General features: G+C 37.2%; 1 protein-coding gene across 3 annotated transcripts in view; it reads right to left on the bottom strand.

Annotated features, from left to right (window-relative positions):
- The window catches only part of LOC114652500 (anoctamin-2-like), a 406,460-nt gene that overhangs the window by 86,899 nt on the left and 292,781 nt on the right, over positions 1–26,780 (bottom strand). For all 3 annotated transcript variants that reach the window (XM_051920300.1, XM_028802904.2, XM_051920313.1), the window contains 2 exons: positions 2,240–2,314; positions 1,384–1,585 (listed from right to left, as the gene is read on the bottom strand). In XM_051920300.1, coding sequence (XP_051776260.1) covers positions 1,384–1,585; positions 2,240–2,314 — 277 coding nt within the window. The remainder of the gene's footprint in view (positions 1–1,383; positions 1,586–2,239; positions 2,315–26,780) is intronic.

The raw sequence follows: 26,780 nt of genomic DNA, 5'->3' as shown, positions 1-26,780 counted from the left end.
TTGTTTTTGTGTCAGCTAAGTTATTCATGTGAGTAGGGGTGCACAGTCGCATCTCAGCTGGCTATAAGCAGGAGTTTCAACCCATTTTAGGGGCTGCCATTTGTTGAACGTCCATTTCATGGGTTGCATCGATAAGCCATTGATTGAGATGAAGATGAAGCTTCAATGGCCAGGGGCACGCAAGATTTTGCGTTACTGACAGACAAGCCTTAGCATTATATACTGTAAATATAAAAATAAATAGATTTATGATTAGATATGCATTTGAAACTTTAATATATTTTATTTTTAGATATAGCTACAGTGGTCCTGAACTACAAGTGGTAGAAGTCTAAAAGATGAGGTGCACACAATCAAATGAAATGGTGTGCATACACAATAACAGCAGGCCAAGATTTCAGTTAAGCTAATATAGTCTAACTTCTCTAAATTCATCATTAACATTATTTTCAATTAAATAAAAGTTCTTTAATAACATCAAAAATGAAGAAAATACATAAAAGAAAAAATATTTCTTTGTGTTTTATTATTTATATATTTGCACTTCCGGGCAAGCTCTTTTTAAAAATATCATTGTCTCTTTGGTGTTTATCTGCCATACCATACATTTTACCACCAGCATGATTTACCATTATGTCTTATAATTCTACACAGGAAAAAAAATAACTCACAAGATTTTAGCTGAAACCACTATACCCTGTTTTCAGAAATAGTGTCATTAGCATTCTAATGCAGTTGTCTGCACTCAATATTGTCTCTGATTCCCTACTTTATCGTAATATTTGAAAATAGTGAAGGCAGGCTGACTCTTACCCTTCCTATCAGGAATTCTTAAAAAAAACAACTGTAAAGTAAGGACATTCCTCATAATTTCTATCAGTTTACCTTGATATCTCTTTTAACATCAAAATAACAAAAATAAATAAATTCATTTCAACGAACTTTCACTAAAGTGCTTTTCATATCCCTTTAGTTGTCAACACTTGCCTTTTTGTGCTGTTTAAATTCCGTCTTTCTTTGTATGAGCTCTAAAAAACAATGTATACATCTGTTGCTTTTTCCACCTTTACCAAGAAGACTTTGTAATGTGAACAAAGAAAACTGTGTGTCACACCTCCCATTTGGTTTCTATGGAGATTAATGTTTTCCAGCTAATAAATAAATTATTTTGTAATTATTTCAAGATCTGTTATTAGAACATCACAAATATTGCAGTAAAATAAAGACTACAGGTTTAAGATAGATATTACATATTTACCTATTTGATATGGATAAAATTTGTTCTCTAATTATAATTGTAATAACTTATTAGATTATTAAATTAGTTAAACTTTATTGATCTGAAGGAGAAATTCACATTTGTAAGTTTCATGAATATCTTACCAATATCTGTTAACCATTTTGCAACAGCTCCATAAATTTCATCCAGGATCAGAATCACTATCAGATTAATGATGACTGCAGTCGAGGTAACTGTGATACGTATATTTGACTTAGTTACAGGGTCTGGGCTCATTGCCATTATTGCAGAGGTGGTTATCCTGTAGATGATTACTCCAAACACTGCTGCAAATGTCAGTCCAAACTGATTGAAGTAGACCAATGAGAGGAAACAAAAAGAGTAGTATCTGATCATCATTCTTTTAAAATATACACTAAACATTGCTTTGTAATATAATGTCTGCACAGGTAAATTTAATGTACACATTTCTTACAAATTTACAAGTTCATGAATGAATAAAAGTATATATTTCACAGATTAATTCTGGACAAAAAACAAACAGTTTTATGAACACATAATTTGACAAAATACTGTAGTGTGAAATATTACAGCACATTACTACAGATACGCATATGATTAAGTACAGCATCCCTTTTTTTGCTTAAGCATTTATTTTGCATTTTGATAATCTATGCACTTCTACAGTATAAGCCAATTTATTGTATAGTGCATTCTAAAAAATTTGACTGAATTGAACTCAGTATGATAGTCCCTATAAATATCTGTAAATATTTATACACAATTCTGCCAAATTCCTGCCACTGACTGAAAAAAATCATGAAATGCATTTACTATTATTCTGTTTTTAAAAGTCTAATTACATAGTGATTTTTGTTGATGACAACATAATTTACTATACTATAGAAATACTTCAACATTTTTAAAGACAATTTAGTAGCAGCAACATAATGAATGCTAAATGAGCAATGAATATATACATATTAACATTTTACATACCATAAACAAAATAGAGGTGAAATTGATGAAGTAGCCTGGAATTCGATCTTTCCAAGTAAGCTTCTCTTTTTCAGACTATGAGGGAAAAAAAATAATACTATTTTAGAGGAAATGGCCCATAATGTATAATACTTTGAGGCAAACAAAACACTGTGAGAACACATATGTATACTCTGTTTTTTGCATTTGCATTTGATCTAAAAACGGTAAAACTTCAAAACATGTTATATTCTCTTTTAGCTCTGCAGAAATAAAAAAAAACGACTGTGGAGAATATCATTTATTAAGATAGCAGGAATATAGTATATTACTTCTGAAGAAAACTTAAAAGTAGTCCTCTGCTGGTTGTCTATTTTTAGGCAATGTTGTTATTACTTATTATTTGACTGTCTACTTTGTGCAAGGAGGCATACAGCATTTAATATACAATTTTTTCCAGTTGTTGCACAGGCAGGTGAAGTGACTTGCTCATGGTCACACAGTGTCAGTACCAGGATCTGGACCCACCACCTCTAGGTGGTTGAGGTCCAAGGCCTCAACCACTACACTGCATGCCAATTATATATTTATATGTCATGCTCTTATATACCCTTGATGTTTAACACAAAAAAAAAAACAATGTGTACAGAAAATTACTTAGTTACATAGTACTTTTGATAAACCCGATTAACCAACAACGCTTTATCTGACATCCATTGTCTTATGAAATATCGTGGATGAAGACGGGTAACACTGCTAGTTAATGTATAAAAAGAACTACACAGACTGTAATTGCAAATTAAGTTTCTGGACCCTTAAGTATAGTTTGCAGAAGAGACCTGGGAATTCCAGCAGAATTGCCATCCACTACCAAACAGTAAAGAAATGAATGCAATGACAGCTTATACAGTATTCTTAGTGGAGAACAAAGCAAGAGGTATAATGCCACGTCTTGAAGAGAGTGTCAGATATGGTCTCCAATCTATTAAGGCATAACAGAGATAAAGTAAAGATAATGAGCTACTTATTAAGTTCTGAAGCGAAAAAAATATAATGCATGAGGAATGATTTATAGTGTTAAATATTTTCTTGTTAAGTCAACACAGACTAAAAGAAAATATTATAATGTTTAAAATACTACATATTACTTGAAATTATACATTTTTATCTCAAGGGCCAAAAAATAAGAAAGTACAATTTAAATTAATAACAGAAGACATGCTCCATTACACATTGTAATGGAGCATACTGATCATGGTGCTATATAAAAGAATGAATAGTTAATTAATTGACCTACTGAAAGTGTAGGGAGGAAAAGACTCATCAAGGAGACATTGTGCCTGGTCATAATGAAAAGTTATATTTTTTTTGTTCTTTATTTTGCCTTATTTCTTGTATTAGGAACTTGTTAGTTTTCACAAACCCCTTGGGGTCAGAGCACAGGGTCAGCCACTGTACAGCACCCCTGGAGCAATTACAGGTTAAGGAACTTGCTCAAGGGCTCAGCAGAGTAGGATCTCTTTTTGGTAGTGACAGGGATTTGAACCAGCAACCTTCTGGATACCAGCACAGATCCTTAGCCTCAGAGCCACCACTCCACCTTATTTAGAAGGAATTCTACCATGAAAAGAAAGGTTTCTGCCCTCTGGTAGTTAGCAATATTTCAGTATGGCAAGGGAGGGCAGAAGCCTTAAATTTATCAGGACTGCTGTCAGTGGGCAGGCAAATATGCTGAGAGTACCTGAATGGAAACAGTGAGACCAATGATGGATGGCAGGTTGGCAGAACAAATATTCCACATTAACAGGAGGCAGGAAATGGAATCTAGCAGAACCTATATTGTCTATATAATAAATGAAAGAAACCTGAAGCTGCCTTATGGGCCTGGCACCTGTGGGAAATACCACTCAAGGCCCAAAGATCTACTTCCTTCAGTGGATGCATGATTGAAGTGAAACTTAGGAGCCTAACACTGGAATTCATTCAAGAGCTCTGTCACAAAGGCCAGGCCTTGTCAGTGTACCAATTAACTTAGAATCAGGAAAAGAAGGGCCCATAATCATGAACAAAAAAAATGTATCATTGTTCACGTGTCTGTAGTCATCATGCAAGCAAACTAAGAAAACTAGCAGCAGCTTTACAAGGTATTGAAATTGAAAATTGCAGAGTCAGGTTTCTGGAAATAGTGTCTTCTTTTGCACAAACATTTTTACACTTCTCCCAGTTCAGTGGTAAACTCCCTTGACACAGAGCTAGAAAGACACAAACAGTAGCATGTGCTATTTTTTATACTGTTCCTCACTGCATGTTTGATTATATTGCAGCATATTTTGACAAGGGCAGAACGGTGGTGCAGTGGTAGCACTGCTGCCTCGCAGTTAGGAGACCTGGGTTCGTTTCCCGGGTCCTCCATGCGTGGAGTTTGCATGTTCTCCCCGTGTCTGCGTGGGTTTCCTCCGGGCACTCCGGTTTCCTCCCACAGTCCAAAGACATGCAGGTTAGGTGGATTGGTGATTCTAAATTGGCCCTAGTGTGTGCTTGGTGTGTGGGTGTGTTTGTGTGTGTCCTGCGGTGGGCTGGCACCCTGCCCGGGATTGGTTCGTGTCCTGTGTTGGCTGGGATTGGCTCCAGCAGACCCCCGTGACCCTGTGTTCAGATTCAGCGGGTTGGAAAATGGATGGATGGATGGATATTTTGACAATTTATTGCTTCAAAGGAAACAAGTAGTGGATAGACCCAGGCACTTTTCATGCATTAAAAATTGGTTTCCGCAGGACTATTGTTAAATTAATATAATTTATAGTAGATTGAATAAACAATCTGTTTCTAATGTGGGTATGATTTTTACATATAGATTTAGTTTATATTCAACTTTGACATCAAAAATATTACTCAACTAGCAAAACACCCACGCTTCGCAGCGGCAAAGTACTGCTTTAAAATTTTTATTAAGAAGAAAAGTAAACCTTTTTAAACTGAGGGAAAATATACCAATAATTATTTGTTAAGGATCTCTTTGTATACCACATTGTCAGTTCGGCGCTCCGGTTGTAATATGACCAAGCTGTGCGCTGTGCTTACTCTTGAGCATGCAACATATAGTTGACCATGTGAAAAGCAATCTTGCCTCAAATCAATGCCAACCTTTTGTAGGGTCTGTCCCTGAGACTTATTAATTGTTATTGCGAAGCAGAGCCTTACTGGAAATTGGAGGCGTTTGAATTGAAATGGGTTTCATCGATAACTTCACATCCAGCTTTTGAGAGTTTAAACATTCATAAACATCAAAGTGTCCACTACTCAAATCGTCACCTGTGAATCTAAGATGTTTAAGAGGCATTGGCGGTTGTCCAAAGGTGTAAAATATTTGGCCATTTCGGTACACTTGAAAGCGACAACCGAACAATTCAGAGGCAGCCATCCACTGACATGCAGAACCATAGGTGAAGGGCTTAAGCATTTCACTCTTATAGTGCTCCTGTGTAGTATAATTATCTCCTGTACCGTCATCAGTCCACACCTTGAACCTGTCCCAGTCATTCAATACATAAGACACAATGTTCCTCCGGATATCAAGAGTGAGCCTGATATGGCCGTGTAATATGTAACACAGAGAATGGAAAAGGCAGTCGCCATCTCCAGGCATGGAAACCACTCGGTAAGTGACAGTTTTTTGGTCGATGATGATCACCTCGATAGACATGTTAATGGGGGTACGGTTGGAACGATAAAGAAAATGGGTTCCTGAACAATGTAAACTAAGTCTAAAATATCTCCACAATAACTATAATCGTAATAAACGAACAATAAAACATCAGAGAAGCCGTGGATTAAATAAAAAGGCTGCAGTTATCAGCAGGGAGACGTGAATACCGTGGTGAAGCAAGGAAGGGAATGAAGAGACTGGAGTGACGGACGGCCTTATATAGGCAGGCAGCCAGCTACGTGGGGGGCATGGGGATGGGGGACCCAATGCCACCTCACACGGCGACCGAGCTGCAGGCTATGGACGTATATATGTACGTAAGTAGGATTCAGTTAGCTTTGGGAACCCGCGTACCAAATTTCTTGAAGATGGGCCTATAAGTAACAAAGAGCGTTGGAAAGTTCAATATGGTGGCCAACAGTGGCGTCATACCACCGAAATAAGTACATACATCGGTTTCGGTTAGCGCAGGGAAGCTGCCTACCAAATTTCGTGAAGATGGGGCCATAAATAAGAAAGTTTAACATGGCGGACGTTGTTGACCGTTATGACCATTACACATAGAATTTCGAAATGAAATCTGCTTAACTTTTGTAAGTAAGCTGTAAGGAATGAGCCTGCCAAATTTCAGCCTTCTACCTACATGGGAAGTTGGAGAATTAGTGATGAGTCAGTCAGTGAGGGCTTTGCCTTTTATTAGTATAGATGCAGACATTATATGAGAATTTTTTTTTAATTGTTAGACGAGGTTCCCTTCAAACGTAAACACCCAGAGATAAACACAAACAAAAAGAATAAAAGGCCGTAAAGGTATCTCTGAGTACTCTAAAGTAGACTGGTTATAATAAAAGCAATTTACTTCTTTTTCTTGCCAGCTTGCCTTTTAAACCTTCATAGAGCCCATTGTAAAACAAACTTAACACAGCAGTCTTATTCCATCCAGAATGTGCTGATCAATTTTTGAAAATTATTAAACACAGTATGGGACTCAAAAATCTGTTAAAAATGCCCTAAATTAAAACAGTTCAGTTTATGGACTAGCACACACTGTAAAATCAGTGTTATGGCTTCACAGAGAGCATTAGCAACCTACAGCAATTTGACACAAGCACTCAATATTAATATCACACAAGTCACATGTAAAACAAAATGAAAACAAACAGGTAAATATCAAATTGATAAAAAGATAAACATGCATAGCAATGAGTTATGTACGAACAAAAAGTTTCAAATAAGCACAAAACTAAGTCAAGCAAGCAAAGGAGGAGAAAAAACAAAACACTAGAAAAAAAGTAAACTTCTGGGGCCTGCACTTGTTCAAAATCTATACAGCCACAAACAATAAAGAGATATTTAACAATTAACATTCATTAAATATATGATGGAAATACGGGATTTAAAGACTGTGTACTGAATGTAACCTATATGAGACAAAGGCTTATTCTGAAAATATTCAGAATTATAAAAATATTTACAATATTAAAATACAAGCATTCCCCATTATCTTATTTTAATCTATTTCTGACAAGGTTTAAAAAATATACAAAAAAAAATTCTCCTTGTATACCAAGCCCATTAGAAAACCATGAGTGCCGACTTCTCATAAACATTGGTGGGACAAAAAATAATAGGCTACAAAATAAATAAATAAATATAATAATCCTTAAAGTAACTAAACTAAAAACAATATTTTCTTTAAATGTCAACTTACCTCATGTGCTTTATGGGTGTGGCAGAGAGAGTTTCTTAATTATATTCATGTAGGACCAGAGAAAATAGTTTATCATATATTGGAATCTAATACTCAACAATGCAAAACAACAATAAATGTTACTCTTATCACTTAATACATATGTTCATTATCCAGTCAAATGCTCAAAATGTGTAAAAAGTATCAATTTTCTGAAAAAATTGTAACATTTACCCCCAGAAAAAGCAACATTCTTTGTAAACGGTACAACGCATTCCAACAGTTGTGTGCTTTTGAACTGAAGACGGAAGTCTTGACCAATGAATGAGGTGAAAAAATGGGTCTCCAGTTTAGATACTTATTTGTGTGTGTGCAAGAAAGTTCCTTCCTTGTTCAAGACAGAAATTTTCCAGAAGTGGTTTATTTTATTTAAAAATGTGTCAGTAAAGGAAAGGAAAAAAAATCTATTAAAAAACTGGTTCAGGCTGTTAGCTTTATCCATATCTCCTTCTAGTATCTGAGCCCTGAATTGTTTAAATCATGTAATAATACTCAGTCCATTCCAGACATCAGATACTACAACTGGGTAAGATGGTGGATAATATAGAATCTGCTGAATTAGTACTGGGAAACCATCCATCCATCCTCTTCCGCTTATCCGAGGTCGGGTCGCGGGGGCAGCAGCTTGAGCAGAGATGCCCAGACTTCCCTCTCCCCGGCCACTTCTTCTAGCTCTTCCGGGAGAATCCCGAGGCGTTCCCAGGCCAGCCGGGAGACATAGTCCCTCCAGCGTGTCCTGGGTCTTCCCCGGGGCCTCCTCCCGGTTGGACGTGCCCGGAACACCTCACCAGGGAGGCGTCCAGGAGGCATCCTGATCAGATGCCCGAGCCACCTCATTTGACTCCTCTCGATGCGGAGGAGCAGCGGCTCTACTCTGAGCTCCTCCCGGATGACTGAGCTTCTCACCCTATCTTTAAGGGACAGCCCAGACACCCTGCGGAGGAAACTCATTTCAGCCGCTTGTATTCGCGATCTCGTTCTTTCGGTCACTACCCATAGCTCATGACCATAGGTGAGGGTAGGAACATAGATCGACCGGTAAATTGAGAGCTTTGCCTTATGGCTCAGCTCCTTTTTCATCATGACAGACCGATGCAGAGCCCGCATCACTGCGGACGCCGCACCGATCCGCCTGTCGATCTCACGCTCCATTCTTCCCTCACTCGTGAACAAGACCCCGAGATACTTGAACTCCTCCACTTGAGGCAGGATCTCGCTCCCAACCCTGAGAGGGCACTCCACCCTTTTCCGGCTGAGGACCATGGTCTCGGATTTGGAGGTGCTGATTCCCATCCCAGCTGCTTCACACTCAGCTGCGAACCGATCCAGAGAGAGCTGAAGATCACGGCCTGATGAAGCAAACAGGACAACATCATCTGCAAAAAGCAGTGACCCAATCTTGAGTCCACCAAACCGGACCCCCTCAACACCTTGGCTGCGCCTAGAAATTCTGTCCATAAAAGTTATGAACAGAATCGGTGACAATGGGCAGCCCTGGTGGAGTCCAACTCTCACTGGAAACGGGTTTGACTTACTGCCGGCAATGCGGACCAAGCTCTGACACCGGTTGTACAGGGACCGAACCGCCCTTATCAGGGGGTCCGGTACTCCATACTCCCGGAGCACCCCCCACAGGATTCCCCGAGGGACACGGTCGAACGCCTTTTCCAAGTCCACAAAACACATGTAGACTGGTTGGGCGAACTCCCATGCACCCTCCAGGACCCTGCTAAGGGTGTAGAGCTGGTCCACTGTTCTGCGACCAGGACGAAAACCACACTGTTCCTCCTGAATCCGAGGTTCGACTATCCGACGGACCCTCCTCTCCAGAACCCCCAAATAGACTTTTCCAGGGAGGCTGAGGAGTGTGATCCCTCTGTAGTTGGAACACACCCTCCGGTCCCCCTTCTTAAAGAGGGGGACCACCACCCCGGTCTGCCAATCCAGAGGCACTGTCCCTGATGTCCATGCGATGTTGTAGAGACGTGTCAACCAAGACAGCCCTACAACATCCAGAGACTTTAGGAACTCCGGGCGTATCTCATCCACCACCGGGACCCTGCCACCAAGGAGTTTTTTGACCACCTCGGTGACCTCAGTCCCAGAGATGGGGGAGCCCACCTCCGAGTCCCCAGGCTCTGCTTCCTCATTGGAAGGCATGTTATTGGGATTGAGGAGGTCTTTGAAGTACTCCCCAAACCGACCAACAACGTCCCGAGTCGAGGTCAGCAGCGCACCATCCCCACCATATACAGTGTTGACACTGCACTGCTTCCCTCTCCTGAGACGCTGGACGGTGGACCAGAATCTCCTCAAAGCCGTCCGAAAGTCGTTCTCCATGGCCTCACCAAACTCCTCCCATGCCCGAGTTTTTGCCTCAGCAACCACGAAGCTGCATTCCGCTTGGCCTGCCGGTACCTATTAGCTGCCTCCAGAGTCCCACAGGACAAAAGGGACCGGTAGGACTCCTTCTTCAGCTTGACGGCATCCCTCACCGCCAGTGTCCACCAACGGGTTCGGGGATTGCTGCCACGACAGGCACCGACCACCTTACGGCCACAGCTCCGGTCAGCCGCCTCAACAATAGAGGCACGGAACATGGCCCATTCGGACTCAATGTCCCCCACCTCCCTCGGGACATGGTCAAAGTTCTGCTGGAGGTGGGAGTTGAAGCTACTTCTGACAGGGGGCTCTGCCAGATGTTCCCAGCAGACCCTCACAACACGTTTGGGCCTACCAGGCCTGACCGGCATCCTCCCCCACCATCGAAGCCAGCTCACCACCAGGTGGTGATCAGTTGATAGCTCTGCCCCTCTCTTCACCCGAGTGTCCAAGACATGTGGCCGCAAGTCCGACGACACGACCACAAAGTCGATCATCGAACTGAGGCCTAGGGTGTCCTGGTGCCAAGTGCACATATGAACACCCCTATGCTTGAACATGGTGTTCGTTATGGACAATCCGTGACGAGCACAGAAGTCCAATAACAAAACACCATTCGGGTTCAGATTTTGGGGGGGCCATTCCTCCCAATCACGCCCTTCCAGGTCTCACTGTCATTGCCCACGTGAGCATTGAAGTCTCCCAGCAGTATGAGGGAGTCCCCAGATGGTATGCCCTCTAACACACCCTCCAGGGACTCCAAAAAGGGTGGGTAGTCCGAACTGCTGTTCGGTGCATACGCACAAACAACAGTTAGGACCCGTACCCCCAGAGGCTACCCTCTCATCTACTGGGGTAAACCCCAATGTACAGGCTCCAAGTCGGGGGGCAATAAGTATACCCACACCCGCTCGGTGCCTCTCACCGGAGGCAACTCCAGAGTAGTAGAGAGTCCAGCCCCTCTCAAGGAGATTGGTTCCAGAGTCCAAGCTGTGCGTCGAGGTGAGCCCGACTATATCTAGCCGGAACCTCTCAACCTCACGCACAAGCTCAGGCTCCTTCCCCTTCAGAGAGGTGACATTCCACGTCCCAAGAGCCAGCTTCTTTAGCCGAGGATTGGACCGCCAAGGTCCCCGCCTTCGGCCACCACCCAACTCACACTGCACCCGACCTCCTTGGCCCCTCCCATAGGTGGTGAGCCCATGGGAAGGGGGACCCACGTTGCCTCTTCGGGCTGTGCCCGGCCGAGCCCCATGGGTGCAAGCCTGGCCACCAGGTGCTCGCCATCGAGCCCCACCTCCAGGCCTGGCTCCAGAGGGGGGCCCCGGTGACCTGCGTCCGGGCGAGGGAAAACGCCGTCCAAATTTTTTATTCGTCATAGGAGGTTTGTATAACCGCTCTTTGTCTCATCCCTCACCTAGGACCAGTTTGTCTTGGGTGGCCCTACCAGGGGCATAAAGCCCCGGACAACAGAGCTCCTAGGATCATTGGGACACGCAAACCCCTCCACCACGGTAAGGTGGCGGTTCGAGGAGGGGAAACCAAGACAGCATATTCGGCTAATGAAATTTAATGTAAGTAAATGTTAAGTCAAACATGTAGGAAATAAAAATATTACATGTGAATACACAACAGGAAATCTCAAGCTTGAAACTAGACCTAATGTGAAGGACCTAGATGTATTTGTGGACTCTTCACTTTCTGCACCCAGACAGGATACTGAAATGATTAAAATGCAATCTTAGGTTATATACTGCAGTACAATATATAGAGTACAAGTCAAGTGTGGCTATGCTTAAGCTATATAACGCACTAGTGCAGTCTCACCCGGTGTACTGTGTTGTTGTACACAGCAGAGAAGAAACTGATTCCAGGAATGAAAGGTTATTAACTATGAGAACAGATCTGCAGGAACTGAACTTTTATAGTTTAAGCTAATGGAGACTTACAGGTGACATGGCTGAAGTGCTTAAAACTATGAAGGGAATTAGTACGGTGGATTCCAGCTGTTACTTTAAAATTAATTCTTCAACAACATCATCATTGGCAACATCTTTTTAGGGGCAAACATTTGAAACTTTCAACTATAGGCACATGATATACATTTCCAAGTAGAGTGGTAGAGAGTAGAACTTTAGGGCCCTTTAAATCTTGAATTGGTGTTATTTTTGAGAATTAGGGGAGTAGGACTGGTGAACTTGTAGGCTGAATAGTCAAAATTGCTATGATATTCAGAGCTCAACCTGGCAAACCCAGTCTTTCCTATGCTCCTCGGCCCCTTAACATATTTAAAGGGTCAGATATCCATAATTTGCAGTCACTACATATGAACTATAACAGGAAACAGGGCAGTGCTTATACCACATTGGCAACCTGTACTGTCACCCAGAAGGTAAGGTCTATTTCTCCTTTTGTTCCACCTCATCTTTCATAAGTTTACTGTTAGTCTCATGCCCATAGAGACGTTACTTCCAGAACACTCCTTAAACTTTTTGGCACACAGCCGTCTAGTGGATACCTACCCACACTGTATGACTGTACTCAACTGCACCATAAGTTACAGCATATGCTTGGTATATGTTCTATTAGTTCACATCTCCAACCCCTTATGACTCTGGCATTACCTTGCCAGCTCAGCACCCTGCCACATAGTATATTTAGGACCAGGAATTTAGTGGATCTGGAGGTTCATGTCCAAATTAGGCATTATCTGTGCAGAATTTGAATGCTTTTCCTTAATCCATAAAGTCACAAAGAGAACAGAAGGGTCATATCCAATTGAAGAACAAAACAATCAATGTAGAAAACCTCCCCAAAATGTCCTAACAATTACTAGAAATCCTTTTGCTTACTGCTCTAAATGTAATAATAATGACCAGTTCACATGAATCATGCATAAATCCTGCATTTATTTAATCATATCCTGCAACCAAAGTGTTTGACTGTAGAATAGACTTGCTTTCTGTATTCTCTCATGCCATGTAGTACATCTTGAAAAGTTTGTACTTTAAATGTGTTCTTCTTTTAAGATATGAAGTTTGGTTATTGTTATATAGCATATTCTTTACCATTATTTCTTGTATATACTTCTGCCAGTCATGATTATACTTCTGATTTTTCTAGTTCTCAGCCTTCTGTTCTGGACCCACATACAACTACATGTTTTGGTCAAATGTCCAGTAAAATCCTCTTATTCACATGTTGATGGATGCTGTACTTAACAGAGATGGACCTAATTTAGTCAGATTGCTTCTGTTACATCCACAATCCTAGATCCTAGTTTTGGATAAAATTCTATATCAGCACAGAATACATAGTGTTTTATAAAGTCAGTATTTTTGCAAAAATAATAATGTGCTTGATATAGCATAGCATTTTAATTTATAGCTTATGGTTTATTTCAGTGACTGTATTAATCAATAAAAAAGACCGACTTTCTATGTTAACCAGAAACGTTTTCATGCTTGCGTCTCTAAACACTAAAAGTCCATCAATTATTTGTATTTTGCAAAAAGCAAATTTTACTTTTGTTCACAGTAAATATAGGTGTTAATAGAAACACAATCCTAAAACACACCTGAGCGCTCTGTGAGTTGCTTTATTTTCTGCACATCACTAGGATGACATAATACTTACTCACACTTGCCTTCAGGAAAACAAGTAAACACAGCACATAATTTATATAATAGCATGCAAAATGTACATATCACAACAACAGCTGCAACAAAGAAGAGACTACATTCAGTGGTGAATGAAACGTAATTCATTTAGGAGTGTTTTATTATGAACATGAATGTTACTGTAAGGTAAGGTCCAACTGCACAGCAGGACCTCAAATGTGACTACTTGGTTCATGGTTCTTTAGTATGGTAATATTAATGCCCCCATCAAACCACATTTGTATTGTGCTGAGGGCTCTAAAGTTGTTGATGTTTCCCTTGTAATCTTTACATTAGTTGGTAAATGGTTTATGTTATGCTTTATGGCATTTGTGATGTAACTTATTGAATATGGTGTGAAAATAAGGAAAAAATTAAAGCTAAAATGTTAAAGTAGGGCATCTGTGTAATCTTAAACAACTGACTTAACTTGAAAATAAAACGTAAACTGTCCTAAATTTTTAGGACAGTATTAATCAATAAAAGTTAAAAAGATTAATGTATTGCATTCATATTCAAACATAGTACTTATGCAAGACAATAGAATCTAACACCTATGTACCTCCATATTACAGAAATTCCAATACTTGCCCTCTTTATTTGTGCTAGAAGCAATACTAATAAAGCTAAACCTCTTTTAAATACTATACAGAATGCAAAATATTAAATATCAGCTGCAGTTTTAAAGTTCTCATAAAACATTTGTAATTGGGATGCAGATGCTATTATTTATTGCTTCTAATAAAACTAAAGCATCACACCTGGGTTAAAAACTCATATGAAGCTTTCCTAGTAAACTGATGAATCGTCACATTTATGAGTTTTTAAACAGTATATCCCTAAAGCACAATTCAATACATATGGAATTGATTTGGCTTAAAAAATAAATTTTCCAGTTTTTGGACATTGCAAGAGTTATATACTAGGTAATAGTTTCAATCAATTTATTTGCTTGCTGCATCTTAGGTTTCTCAATTAAAATCATGATATATTTTTGTTAAGTATTTATTCTCACATTTGTATGCAAATGGTTATCTATGTGTTCAGTGAAAATGCACCAATAAAAATCTTTCACTAAGCTGTTTTTAGCAGGGTTGAGTTGAGTCTGGTCTTGGACTCACAACCTTTTTTTTTATCATCTACGTGTCTTAGACTAATGGATATTCTTACCTGGACTTGTCTAAGTCTTATCCATTGTATCGTCAAATATAGTGTTTAGTCTTGATCGAGTCCAGTTATGCTCTATAAAATAATTTTTTGGTGTTACCTGATTAGAATCATATTTTCTTAATTTCATTTCATCTCTGAAATTATTGCTGTTTTTCTTTTTTTTGTAATAATTTCTCATAGTTACATTTCATGGGTGCTGTTAGCCAGAAGAGTTGGCCACACACTCATTAAACACTGTGTTTGATCATTATGCCCACCAGAAAAATACTTGGGATTGCTCTGGATAAGCACATTTATGATTAATTTAGTGAAAGATAGCATAAGACTTGGTAGTTGCTTGAGGCTTTGACTTTTTGTTAGTGTCTTGGTCTGATTTATTAAACTGTTCCCAATTCAACTATACTGATGCTTGCTCTTTAGAAGACTGCTCTTGTGATCTGTCCCTACAAGCACAACAGATTGATTTGTTGCACAGTCACAATAAGTGCTGCTTCATTTAAATTGTTTAAATTACTGTAGACGCTGAAATCGCAGCTATTTAGCCAAAAATACATTTTGTTCTCAGAATGTGCATAATGTAATTACTCAAACGGATTCAAAATTTTTTTATAAGTAGATATTAAGCATATTGTACATCTCTGAGCAGAATATTTAGTCAAAACCTTTGGTGTTCTGTAAAAGAAAGTAATGAAATCAATAATATGGCCTAATTTGATCCTACACTCTTGTTTCACTGCATTTGTTTTTAAATTATTACAAAAAACATTGCAACTTGATCAAATGAAAAATATTTTTGATTTTAAACATCACATACTCTTTTAAAGTACTCAAAAATCATTCACTGTTTTTGCTTGTTAGATTCTATAATTTCAAATATGATCCGATATTTTTTGTTTTGGATTAGAGCTATACCACCACATTTCAGTGTCCATTTCTGGATTTTTCTGACCCCAACTAACCAACTTGTGATATCTTTTTACATGCTTAAATGCATTTTCTACAGTGATTAGTGAGTAGTATAGCTGAGTTTTAAAGACTCTATCAGAGAAATAGAGGATTGGCTGAAACCAGCTAAGGCTTGGTATTTTTTTTGTCTCTGCCTTGACTTTGTCTCACTATCCTTTATACTCAGTCTTGTCTTGATTTTGACTAGTTTTCTTTTTGGACTTGTCTTGGATTCTGCAAAGGTGATCTTGACTACTTCATTAATATGTAGTGATTACTTATTACTGGGGAAAGCTCAAAATGTTAATTTTTCACTTATTTCTTCCAGACTACTGGTATTCAGGACTAAGTGCAAATTCAGTCCTAGAAGGCATTTTAAAGTGTCTATAAATGTAATGTCTTCCTTTTAAATTGATAGTTTACACATTGTTTTTATACACAAAAAAATTAATTGTTTATGCTGCAACATTGTTTTGTGTGTTCTATTTTTTATTTCAATTTATCATATTACTGTAATTACAGTATAATATATTAATTAGAATAATTTCAAATAAACTGAATTGAATGTATGTAATTTATGATAACAAGGAAATATTTCAGGATCGTGAAGAGAATATTATATTATTAATTCAAATATAGCCTGTGCGATGGCAAGTGTAATTGGCTAATATTATACTATTAAAATTAATTTATTTGAAAATTATGTTTGCATGATGCACCATATTATTTATTAAATATATTTCAGGTGTCAAGAGTATTTGAAAATGTATTCAATATTCCAAATTGATCCCTGCAGTACATAAAACTGAATCATAAAATAAAAGTTCTTTATGACAGTACTCGATGATGAGATCAAGGATCAAGGATGGCATATGAAGGAGCATGCTGACTAGGTAAGAATGATCTTTGAAGTCGTACTATTCTCTAGAACTGGAAATTCAGTGAATGCTTGACAACTTAATTTTGCAATTTCTGGCATCCATCCAAGTTCTATAAAATTGTAACTCACATATGGTTAGTGCAAAGTAGCTAATATTTGGCCCTTGCAAAATCAGCATTAAAAGTATTCTTTTCAATTTCAAGCTTAAAACTTTTTGATTATCCCTCATACACAGTATATACGGTATACAGAGGGAGTCCTCTAATAATCATATGGAAAGTTACTATCTTACTTTCCTTGTTGACATATCAGACTGATTTAATTGGTGTACAGAAGCAGGTCTGGAAACAATTTTAATAAAATAAGATAAAAAGTTGCATGTGTTAAAATTGTATACACAGCTGGATGCTACATAAAGTTCAAACTTCAAAAGTCTGACTCGACATTAAAAAGAATTTATAGTTTTTCCTCCAGTTACACATTTACCATTTTTATAACCTGTTAAAAGTTTTCTCTGCTCAACAATTATGAAACATATATTTTTATACAGTGTTTTTGCCAAACATATTTTTCAAAATGCTTTATATAATGATTTGGACTGCATGTTTTACAATTTATCTAAAAAAAATCCCATTAGTTTATTAATGGAAAACACAGCCAGTACCAATAATTCTAGCATAAAAATAAAACATAACTACAACAAAATTATGTAAAGTAACAGTCTTGCTGAATTTTGAATAAATCAATCAGATGAACTAAAAAAAAGAATTCTTCAACCATTCATTGTCTCAAAGACATTCATTCTTTTCTTTCTAAATTGCTTATCCAGTTCAGTCTCACAGGGTTCAGAATGTATCTATGGTGAACTGGATGCAAAGCAGAAGCCAACCTTCATATGGTACTCACATGGAAACCCCCACATGCTAATACAGAACTAATTCACACTTCCCAAAAAGCTAATGACTTAAAACAAAAAATAAAAATATATATATTTTTACGATAGAGATTTAAAAAGAAAGCTATTTTTACACATGTGATCACCTTCAGTAAATATTAATGTGCACACAACTAAAATTTTTTAGATAACATTTGATAAATAAACCAGGCCATTTACACTTCCCTCCACACTGTACTGCTCCACCTGGAACAGCGAGGAACATACGCACGGCTGCTGTTTTTGGATTACAGTTCTGCTTTTAATACCATCAAATACAGGACTTTTTAACAAAACTGCCACAATCAGTCAGGATGGGTCTCCACCATACCCCCACTTTGTCACTCAGCATAGGCTCAGGCTCGAACCCTTTCCTTTACTTTTTGTATACATATGACTGCATACCAGCCCACAACACCAATGTCATCATTACATTTGCAGAAAATACAACAATAGTAGGCCTGATCACTGATTGAGGTGAGTCTACCTATGGGAGGAGGTAAGAAGACTCACAGACTGGTGCGCAGAGAAAAATGTAATACTTAATACCAAAAAACCAAAAGAACTGATCATTGATTTCAGGAAGAAGCAGGGCAATCGGCCATTGTATATAAACAGTTACAGAGTGGAGAGAGCCTCCAGTTTTATGTTCTTGGTTACCTATATCTCAGAAGATCTCACATGGACAATAAACACAAACTCACTGGTTAAAAAAGAACAACAGTGACTTTATGTCCTGAGAAATCTTAGGAAGGTTGATCTGTCACAAAAACTTGTGCTGTCTTTCTATTTTTGTTCCACAGAGAGTGTCCAGAATCATGGTATACTCGTATTGTATGGCAACAGCTCAGCAGCTAACAAAAAGGCTCTGCAGAAAATCATAAAAAAAGAATAGAAAAATACCATTACAACTTTACCTACTTTGGAAGACATCTACACCACTCAGTGTCTGTAGAAGACATCCAGCATCATAAAGGACTTGTATCACCCAGTGCACAAACTATGTGAATTGCTCCCCTCAGGGAAGAGATACAGGTCCACAAGACTGATGAACAGTTTCTACCCCTAATAGATTACTACACTAAATTCTGTACTGAAATCACACACCTTATAGACAAAATAGTTAAATATCATATTCATCATTTCTTTTATTAACTTGTGCAATATTTAAAAAAAAACTTTTTTGCATATACCAACAATTATGTAATGCATGAGATATTAGATGTGTGGTTTTTAAAAGCCTCATTTTCAGCATCGTTTCAGATAGTGTACTGAAATCTCATTGTACGTGTTATGCAATGACAATAAAAGAATATTATCTTATCTTAAATCATAGACCAATGTCATCATGAATTCAAGTTTTATCACTTAGCTTGGAAGGTGACAGACAACGTGCAGTATACTTAAAGCAGTATAACATATTGCAAGAAAATGGCTCTGCGATGATTGGTGCCCAATCCATAGTTTGTTCCTGCCATGAACTTAATGATATTCAAAAAGGTTCTGGCCACACAAAACCCTGAAGTCAGTCTGAGAATGTTATGTTACTACATGAAAGTGGGCCATTGCATTTACTACATCTGTGCAATTATACCAATTTCGGGTATATTCAAAGATGATTTAGGATTGCTGTGCATTTAGAGCAAAATTCAAGAAAGCTCTTCAATGCCACCATTTATGTACTTATTTGTTTGTTTAGTCATTGTATTTCAGTCTGCAAAACAAATGAAACCATTGCCTTGAAAGTGGGAAATTAATTCCAAGACTCCCATAAGGTTTTATCTCTCTCACTTAAGCTCTTTAACTTTTTTTCTTAAGTTTATATATTATTTCACCATATAGCAGTTTACAATTCAACAGCATGTCTTTATAATCTCAGATGGCCATGATTTAATAAGATGAATGTATTCAATATCCTTTATTTAATTATGATTTTGCAAATCCTAAAAACAAAACAGTAGCACACAATTTCTTACTATAAAATTTGCGTATAGTATTTTTGTTTATCGTCTGCAGGCAAAGGAATTCTAAACAAGCATTTCATTGGAGCTTTTAAAATATTGAATGTATGAAGGAAATATACAGTAAGTTTACATTTTTTCTACTTCAATATTCACCACACACATAATCAAATTTTAACATTTTGCCTATTCTAATTTTTAATTAATCTAACATTTTTTTTTATGAATAAAAAATGCTTTCCCCATTTCCTTGCATTTGTTAAATTTGTCTTAAGTCTTATTACTAAGGCGGAGCTGAGACTTAAAAATATTTAAGGGAGGAGAAACATATTTAGTTATGAAATATCTGATCAAATATTAACAAATTTTGCTTAAATCAGTGGGGGAAAAAAACTTCTGACAAACAATAAGAAATAATTTGGTTTTGTTTAAATTCTGTCGTGTGGCTTGATATCTCATGTGATTTTCTGCACAGTCAAAACTGCAGATCACATGACAAATACGTTTTTGTCTACCTTAGTTTATCCACTTCTAACCTGGGCATTCTCTTTCATGTTATGCTGGATTGCAACTATGACGTGTGATTAAAAAACATGAAATTGTAATCTGAAAAGACTAAGACAGAAATTACTGCACAAAGTATAAAGTGTTGTGTATACTTCAGATCAGTCACGCTAAACATAGCACCACTTATACAATGAAGCATAGTGACAGCAAAACCACAATATGAGAATCTTCTTCAGCAGATACAAAGAAATTGGTCAAAATTAATAGAAAACAGCGTGAGAACAAAATGTGAATATTTTGGAAATTGTATCAATGCACTATAAAACTGAGTAAGGGATAAATAGTCACATTTCAGCCAAAACAAAAATGTACTGTGTGATACAAGGCCCCTGACATAATGGAGTGTTTCAAAAAACACTGAGAAAGTTGAAATCAGATAAAGGGCTACAAGAACTAAATGACAATGATGAAAATTATTACCAATGAATTTTGTTATCAATTAGTTTCCTTATTACATATTACATGTGACAATCTTGCCTAAGACTTTAATCAAATTTAGGGATATGGAAGACTTGGGGAATTTCGAGATGTGGTGGAGATTCTGAGATACAGTGTGGTGTTGACGATCAAAAAATATTTCAGTTTCACATCTGGTAAGAAATACATGGTTTGAAAGATCTGTGAAAATAAGACTACTAGGAATAGGAGCACAACTGTGATATGGGAGCACCAGCAAAGAAAACACATTAGAGAAATAGTGATATTTCATTCATTCACAATTGGGAATAATCCATGAGCACTTCTCTTTTGACTGGCAGCTCAGAATTCTTACCTGACAATGCCAAATGTAAGAAAGCAACAATATGCAAAACATATTTGGTGGAGTGTTTCTTTTGATGATAGTAGTGGCCATTATAATGCCATACTGTAAAGTAAAAAGGAGGCTTGAAATATGTGACACTCATTCTATCGTGTGGTCTTTGCAACTACTGGATCAATTCAGTCAATACATTCTAGGCAACTTCTCTTCATGTTTAACAATGTTGTCAACCATCTACACTCTGATATTGATAGCAGCCTTGAAAGTTTTAAGCCAGGCATTAAAGTTAGTAACAAGAATTGTTGCTATGCATTTTTTGGCAGTGTAATTTTGGTGCACCCTAATAATACTGTTATGAAGGTGAGCATTGTCAAATAATAAAACTCATTAGCAAAGTTTGTTTGCATAACAATGCATAACAGTATGAAGTACCAGCAGTGTTTGACATTTCATGGCACACCTCACCCCATTCTTCAATTGAAAGCCAGTATATTGTCACATGATAGAGCACCACCAGTAATTTTGATTCCGCTTCATGCACTGAAACACCCAAATGCTTGCACAATCCATCCATCCATTTTCCAACCCGCTGAATCCAAACACAGGGTCACGGGGGTCTGCTGGAGCCAATCCCAGCCAACACAGGGCACAAGGCAGGAACCAATCCAGGGCAGGGTGCCAACCCACCACAGGACACACACAAACACACCCACACACCAAGCACACACTAGGGCCAATTTAGAATCGCCAATCCACCTAACCTGCATGTCTTTGGAGGAAACCGGAGCTCCCGGAGGAAACCCACGCAGACACGGGGAGAACATGCAAACTCCACGCAGGGAGGACCCGGGAAGCGAACCCAGGTCCCCAGGTCTCCCAACTGCGAGGCAGCAGCGCTACCCACTGCACCACCGTGCCGCCTGCTTGCACAATTGTTTTTTAAAATCTCTGTTTAATTTTAAATATTAATCTAGCAGCAAAATGCTTGTTAGTCGCATCCCTAAGTACATAGAGAGTTCAGAGAGGAAAAAAAAAACAATGAAGAATGGACAAAAATTACATTCAAACAGTTTAAAACATTTCCAGATACAAATGATGCAAATTTGCGGCTATGGTGACCAACAGTAACAACAAATATTATATAAATACTGTATATGCTTATGCAAAACAATTCTAATTCTGCATGCAAAATTCTAATGTGATCATATGCAATTTGACTAAAAATTTGAAATGTAAAAAATGTTAAAATCTTTTTTAAGAGAAACATTTTTAAAGTACTTACAGTAAAATATATTAATACAATAGAAGACAATGAATCTGTAACAGGGTATCTGTTAATAAATTTAAGTTGTAAGGATGGGCATCCAGAAAAAAATAATAAAGTCATGAAATAATGTTGGATACCAAGGACTCGAAATTGTTTGACCCCACCCATTTGTTTTTACTAACAGGTGACAAAACTATCAATGAAAAAACACATCCTAAAATAAACAGTACTCATGTTAAAAGAGCCATTCAGAAATGCAACATTCCGAACAGTCTCATTATTAAATAAAAAGTCTTTATAAGGCCATTTGGAAGCAATAAAAGTAAAAATTAAATCTTAAAATAACTAATAAAGCAATTAATTATGTGTTTTTTTTGTAATTTAAATACCTATTTACATGTATTACTTCATTTTTTCCTATTTCACAACTGCCCTTTTATTTATTTACTTTAAATAAATGGTATCCCATATTTCTTTCTGTTTGAAAGACTTAAATAGAATCAAGGAATTTTACCAAAAAACTGAAGGTAGTAATTTTAATGCTTCTCTCAGAAAAATGGAGTAGTGATTACCACACATCTTTGAGAGCGGGCTAATTCCAATTAGCAGCGCTTACACTGAAGTGACAATAATATTCTTCTATTACATGCTTTGTCTGCAATTTGAGATTGCTACAATTTACTCCACAGCACCTATATGAATAAACACTTTTTTTTGAGAGTTAATTAATAACATAGTTTTAATCCTCAAGAATGTAACATGTTAGCTTCTAAAGTTGATGCTAATAAATAAAATAAATATCACTTTTTATAGCTGAGTAATTGTGTACTCATTGTTAAGATGCTCAGCTACACTACATAACAACTTTCTCAGACCTCTTAATCTATATTAGGGTTATCTGGACCAGAATGTACGCTGACAGCTTCAAGTACAAGAAATAATATAGATGAGATGCCAGTCCATCTCATGGCCTAACCACACACATATCCATACTTAAATAATTTATTTTCACCAATTGGCCTTAATTGCTCATCTTTTGGGATTGTGTTCCTGAAGAAAAAACCCACAAACAAATAAGGGGAAGGTATAAACTTCACACAGGTAGTAAACAGGCACAGAATTCAAACTCAGGATACTTGATGTGTGAGACAGAAGTAATCGCCACTGTGCCACTGCATTGCCTAGGAATGGGCTATTAAATCAGAATGCTTAGCAATAAACCTATGCAACTACTGAACAGTAAACGTTTGGCTTATTTACTCAAACCAGTTAATAAATGCAAATATATGCAAGGTTAGTATATTCCTTTAATTCTCATTTTTTTACATGTAGTAAATTTACTAATTTTGTCAATCCAGTTGTTTAAGTATGAGGTGACAGAGAGCTAAAACCTACCTTGGTAGCAATACTAAACTTAGATCACCTTAGTTTTATTGATGATATTTTGATAAAGGTCCAGAATCAATTTTTGCCTTGGTCACAGTATTTGTGTGGGCTGACAGCTTTGACTTTGTGTTATATATTGTACTATACAGTGATTTACTGGTGCACCTCTCAGGTTTATACTGAGTTATAGTGCTATGTTTTGCAGTTCATGCAGAGTTATAATGATATGTTTTGGTCAGGCTTGCCAGAGAATTTGGAGGGCAAGTCCACTAAAGGATTATTTATTTTATCCATTTTCTAATCCACAAAGAAATACCCAATTCAATCAATTAGCTAGCAACACCTTTTGTGTTAAACATATTTCATCAAAGGACTCAAGCTTTTTCTCTAGTACCAGAGCATTACTCAATGAGCCATTTAAGAAAAGAAATGTGTAAACTATCTTACCCATGCATTTGTTGAAAATAAGGACTGTTTTGAAACATTGCACATGCAAATGGAGTTGAGTAGAGTACGTGACAACTCTGCTTTGATGCTTTTGTTCATATTAAATAAAAAATACTATCTACCCTTCACTGCACTGTTTTAAAAAATATTGGGATGTGCAGGTACCCGCTGGTAAACTGTGTAGAAATAAAAATGACAGTTTTCTTTTACTAATGGGGTTGAGTAAAGTGATTTTGATTTGTAAGGACCAGGAACATTCCTATCAGTAAACAGAAAGCAGTTATTCAGAGTAAGTCACCAGGAATACTGAAGCTTCTTTAGTATTTTGAAGTCTGCTCAATAACCTAGATAATGGAGATGACATTAGGTTATTGTGGAAGATTAAATAATAGCAAGTTACTGAATCCCTCCAGCAAATGAGAGTCCTATGTGTCTTTATTAAGCAGGACACTACAATATCATCTGAATGTAGTTTAAAGTTGTAGTTTAAATTTTGAATCATTTTTATAACATTACTGATCACAAACATCGGACACCAAACTCTCTAGTAAGTGGCCTGCAGTGCTCTTACCATCACCTTCCTGTGTTCTCTTATTGATTGAATGATGTGAGATGTTACAGTGTTTGAGGCAAATATTACTGTATAAATATATACAATATGTGTGCGCGCACACACACATACATATATACATATACTGTATATATTCACACACATACAGATATGTTTAGCAATAATGTATTCTTTATTTTAATAATACAATGCAAAATGTCACTTTAAATAGTAAGAACCAATATGAAGAAGAATTCCTGCAAAATTACACTTTTGAGAATGAAAAATGGATGGATGGTTAAATGGATGGATATTGTTAAAATCAGTGAATAAGAAAAAAGTATTACAAGTATTATATATTGACGTTAAGCATTACTCCGATAAACGTCTCAATATTATTATTTTCACAGTACTGTGTACAGCACACTTAATGCGAAAAAAGTATATATGAATTACATTTTCATAGAAAACAGCACCATCTACTGACATGTACTAATTTTATGGAAATGTATTGCATTTCTCCCCACTTACATAATATAACAGAGATCTGCAAAATTAAACTCATTAAAAATTAGATAGATAGTTATTTTTTTATTGTATCAATGAACATATTAAAAAATTCAATTAGAATGTTTCCATTAAGTCAAATTTAAGTACAACATTAAAATTAAATGTAATTAAAATTAAACAAATTACACAATTGATTCATATATACAATATGGTTCTAAATCAAATAATCTAATCTAATTCTAATCAACATAAGAATATTTACTCAATTTAATAGTTCAAACATATATGTAAAGAAAACGATACATATGCTTTGACTTACATATAACTTCTCTAGTTTTTGTCACTTGTTAGCTTTTTTGATTCAAAACTTCATTTGGTGGCCTGTCATTTGTACACTTTCTGTGGTGCATCCCAGTGAATCATTCAGCAGACGTCTTTCATCATATTGACATATACCCTGATACCTTCTTCCCATGTCCTTGATATCCTGATGAAATCTTTCATCTTGCTTATCACTCACCACCCTCAAGATTTTCCAAATGTGAATCCAAAATGTGAACTTTGAGACTCATGTTGCAAACCTATTCCTTAAACTTAACTAATTAATTAATTTCTTTATAATTTGGATCTTTACTGGTACCTCAAAACTTAGAAAATTACATGTTCAAAAGACTCGCATGCCTCTTGTTCCAGGTTGATCGTTGTACCATCAAACTAAGTTTTCCAATATCAGGTCTGAAAAAATGCTCTCTTTCAGTTTATCCTCAGACATACCCAGAAACCTTTGGCATAAATACAGGTACATGAAACAGAATCCATCTTTTGACAGGGCATTGATAAATTGTTTCATTACACCAAATTTAATATGAAGCAGTGGTAGCAGCACTTGATCTGAATCCATCAAGCTATTTCTGATGATGTTTTTGGAACCAAGCCATAGCTTTTTCTAGCTGGCCATTCCTTCTGGCCCAATGTAAATTCTTGGCTCCAAAGTTTTAATGTCTTGACTGCTAATCTAGTAAAATACACAGAAATGTGTTTTGTGAAAAAAAGTTAAGGGATGGAGCAAAATGATGGAGATATAAGTCAAAACAATTTTTTCAGTAAATACTGTATCTGTTAATTCTTGGCTGATGAATTTTTCTTTTAGGATGACTTAGTTATTGATTAAGGGAAACTGTGATAGCTGGGGGTTCCTACAGAGGTTGATCATGTGCCATGAACAAATTCTAGTCAAGTAGCTGAGGCATACATCCATCCATCCATCCATTTTCCAACCCGCTGAATCCGAACACAGGGTCACGGGGGTCTGCTGGAGCCAATCCCAGCCAACACAGGGCACAAGGCAGGAAACAATCCTGGGCAGGGTGCCAACCCACCGCAGGACCTGAGGCATACAGTCATATGAAAATGTTTGGGGACCCCTCTTAATTCACTGGCTGAGCTATCAAAGTAGCACCTTCATTTTAATATATGACATGCTTTTTGGAAACAGTAGTATTTCTTCAATGACATTACGTTTATTGGATTAACAGAAAATATTCAATATGCATCATAACAAAATTAGACAGGTGCATAAATTTGGGCACCCCAACAGAGATATTACATCAATACTTAGTTGAGCCTCCTTTTGCAAATATATCAGCCTCTAGACACCTCCTATAGCCTTTGATGAGTGTCTGGATTCT

The sequence above is a fragment of the Erpetoichthys calabaricus genome, chromosome 1 (assembly GCF_900747795.2).
Source record: "Erpetoichthys calabaricus chromosome 1, fErpCal1.3, whole genome shotgun sequence".
Taxonomy (NCBI): Eukaryota; Metazoa; Chordata; class Cladistia; order Polypteriformes; family Polypteridae; genus Erpetoichthys; species Erpetoichthys calabaricus.
This window is presented reverse-complemented; position numbering and strand designations above follow the sequence as displayed.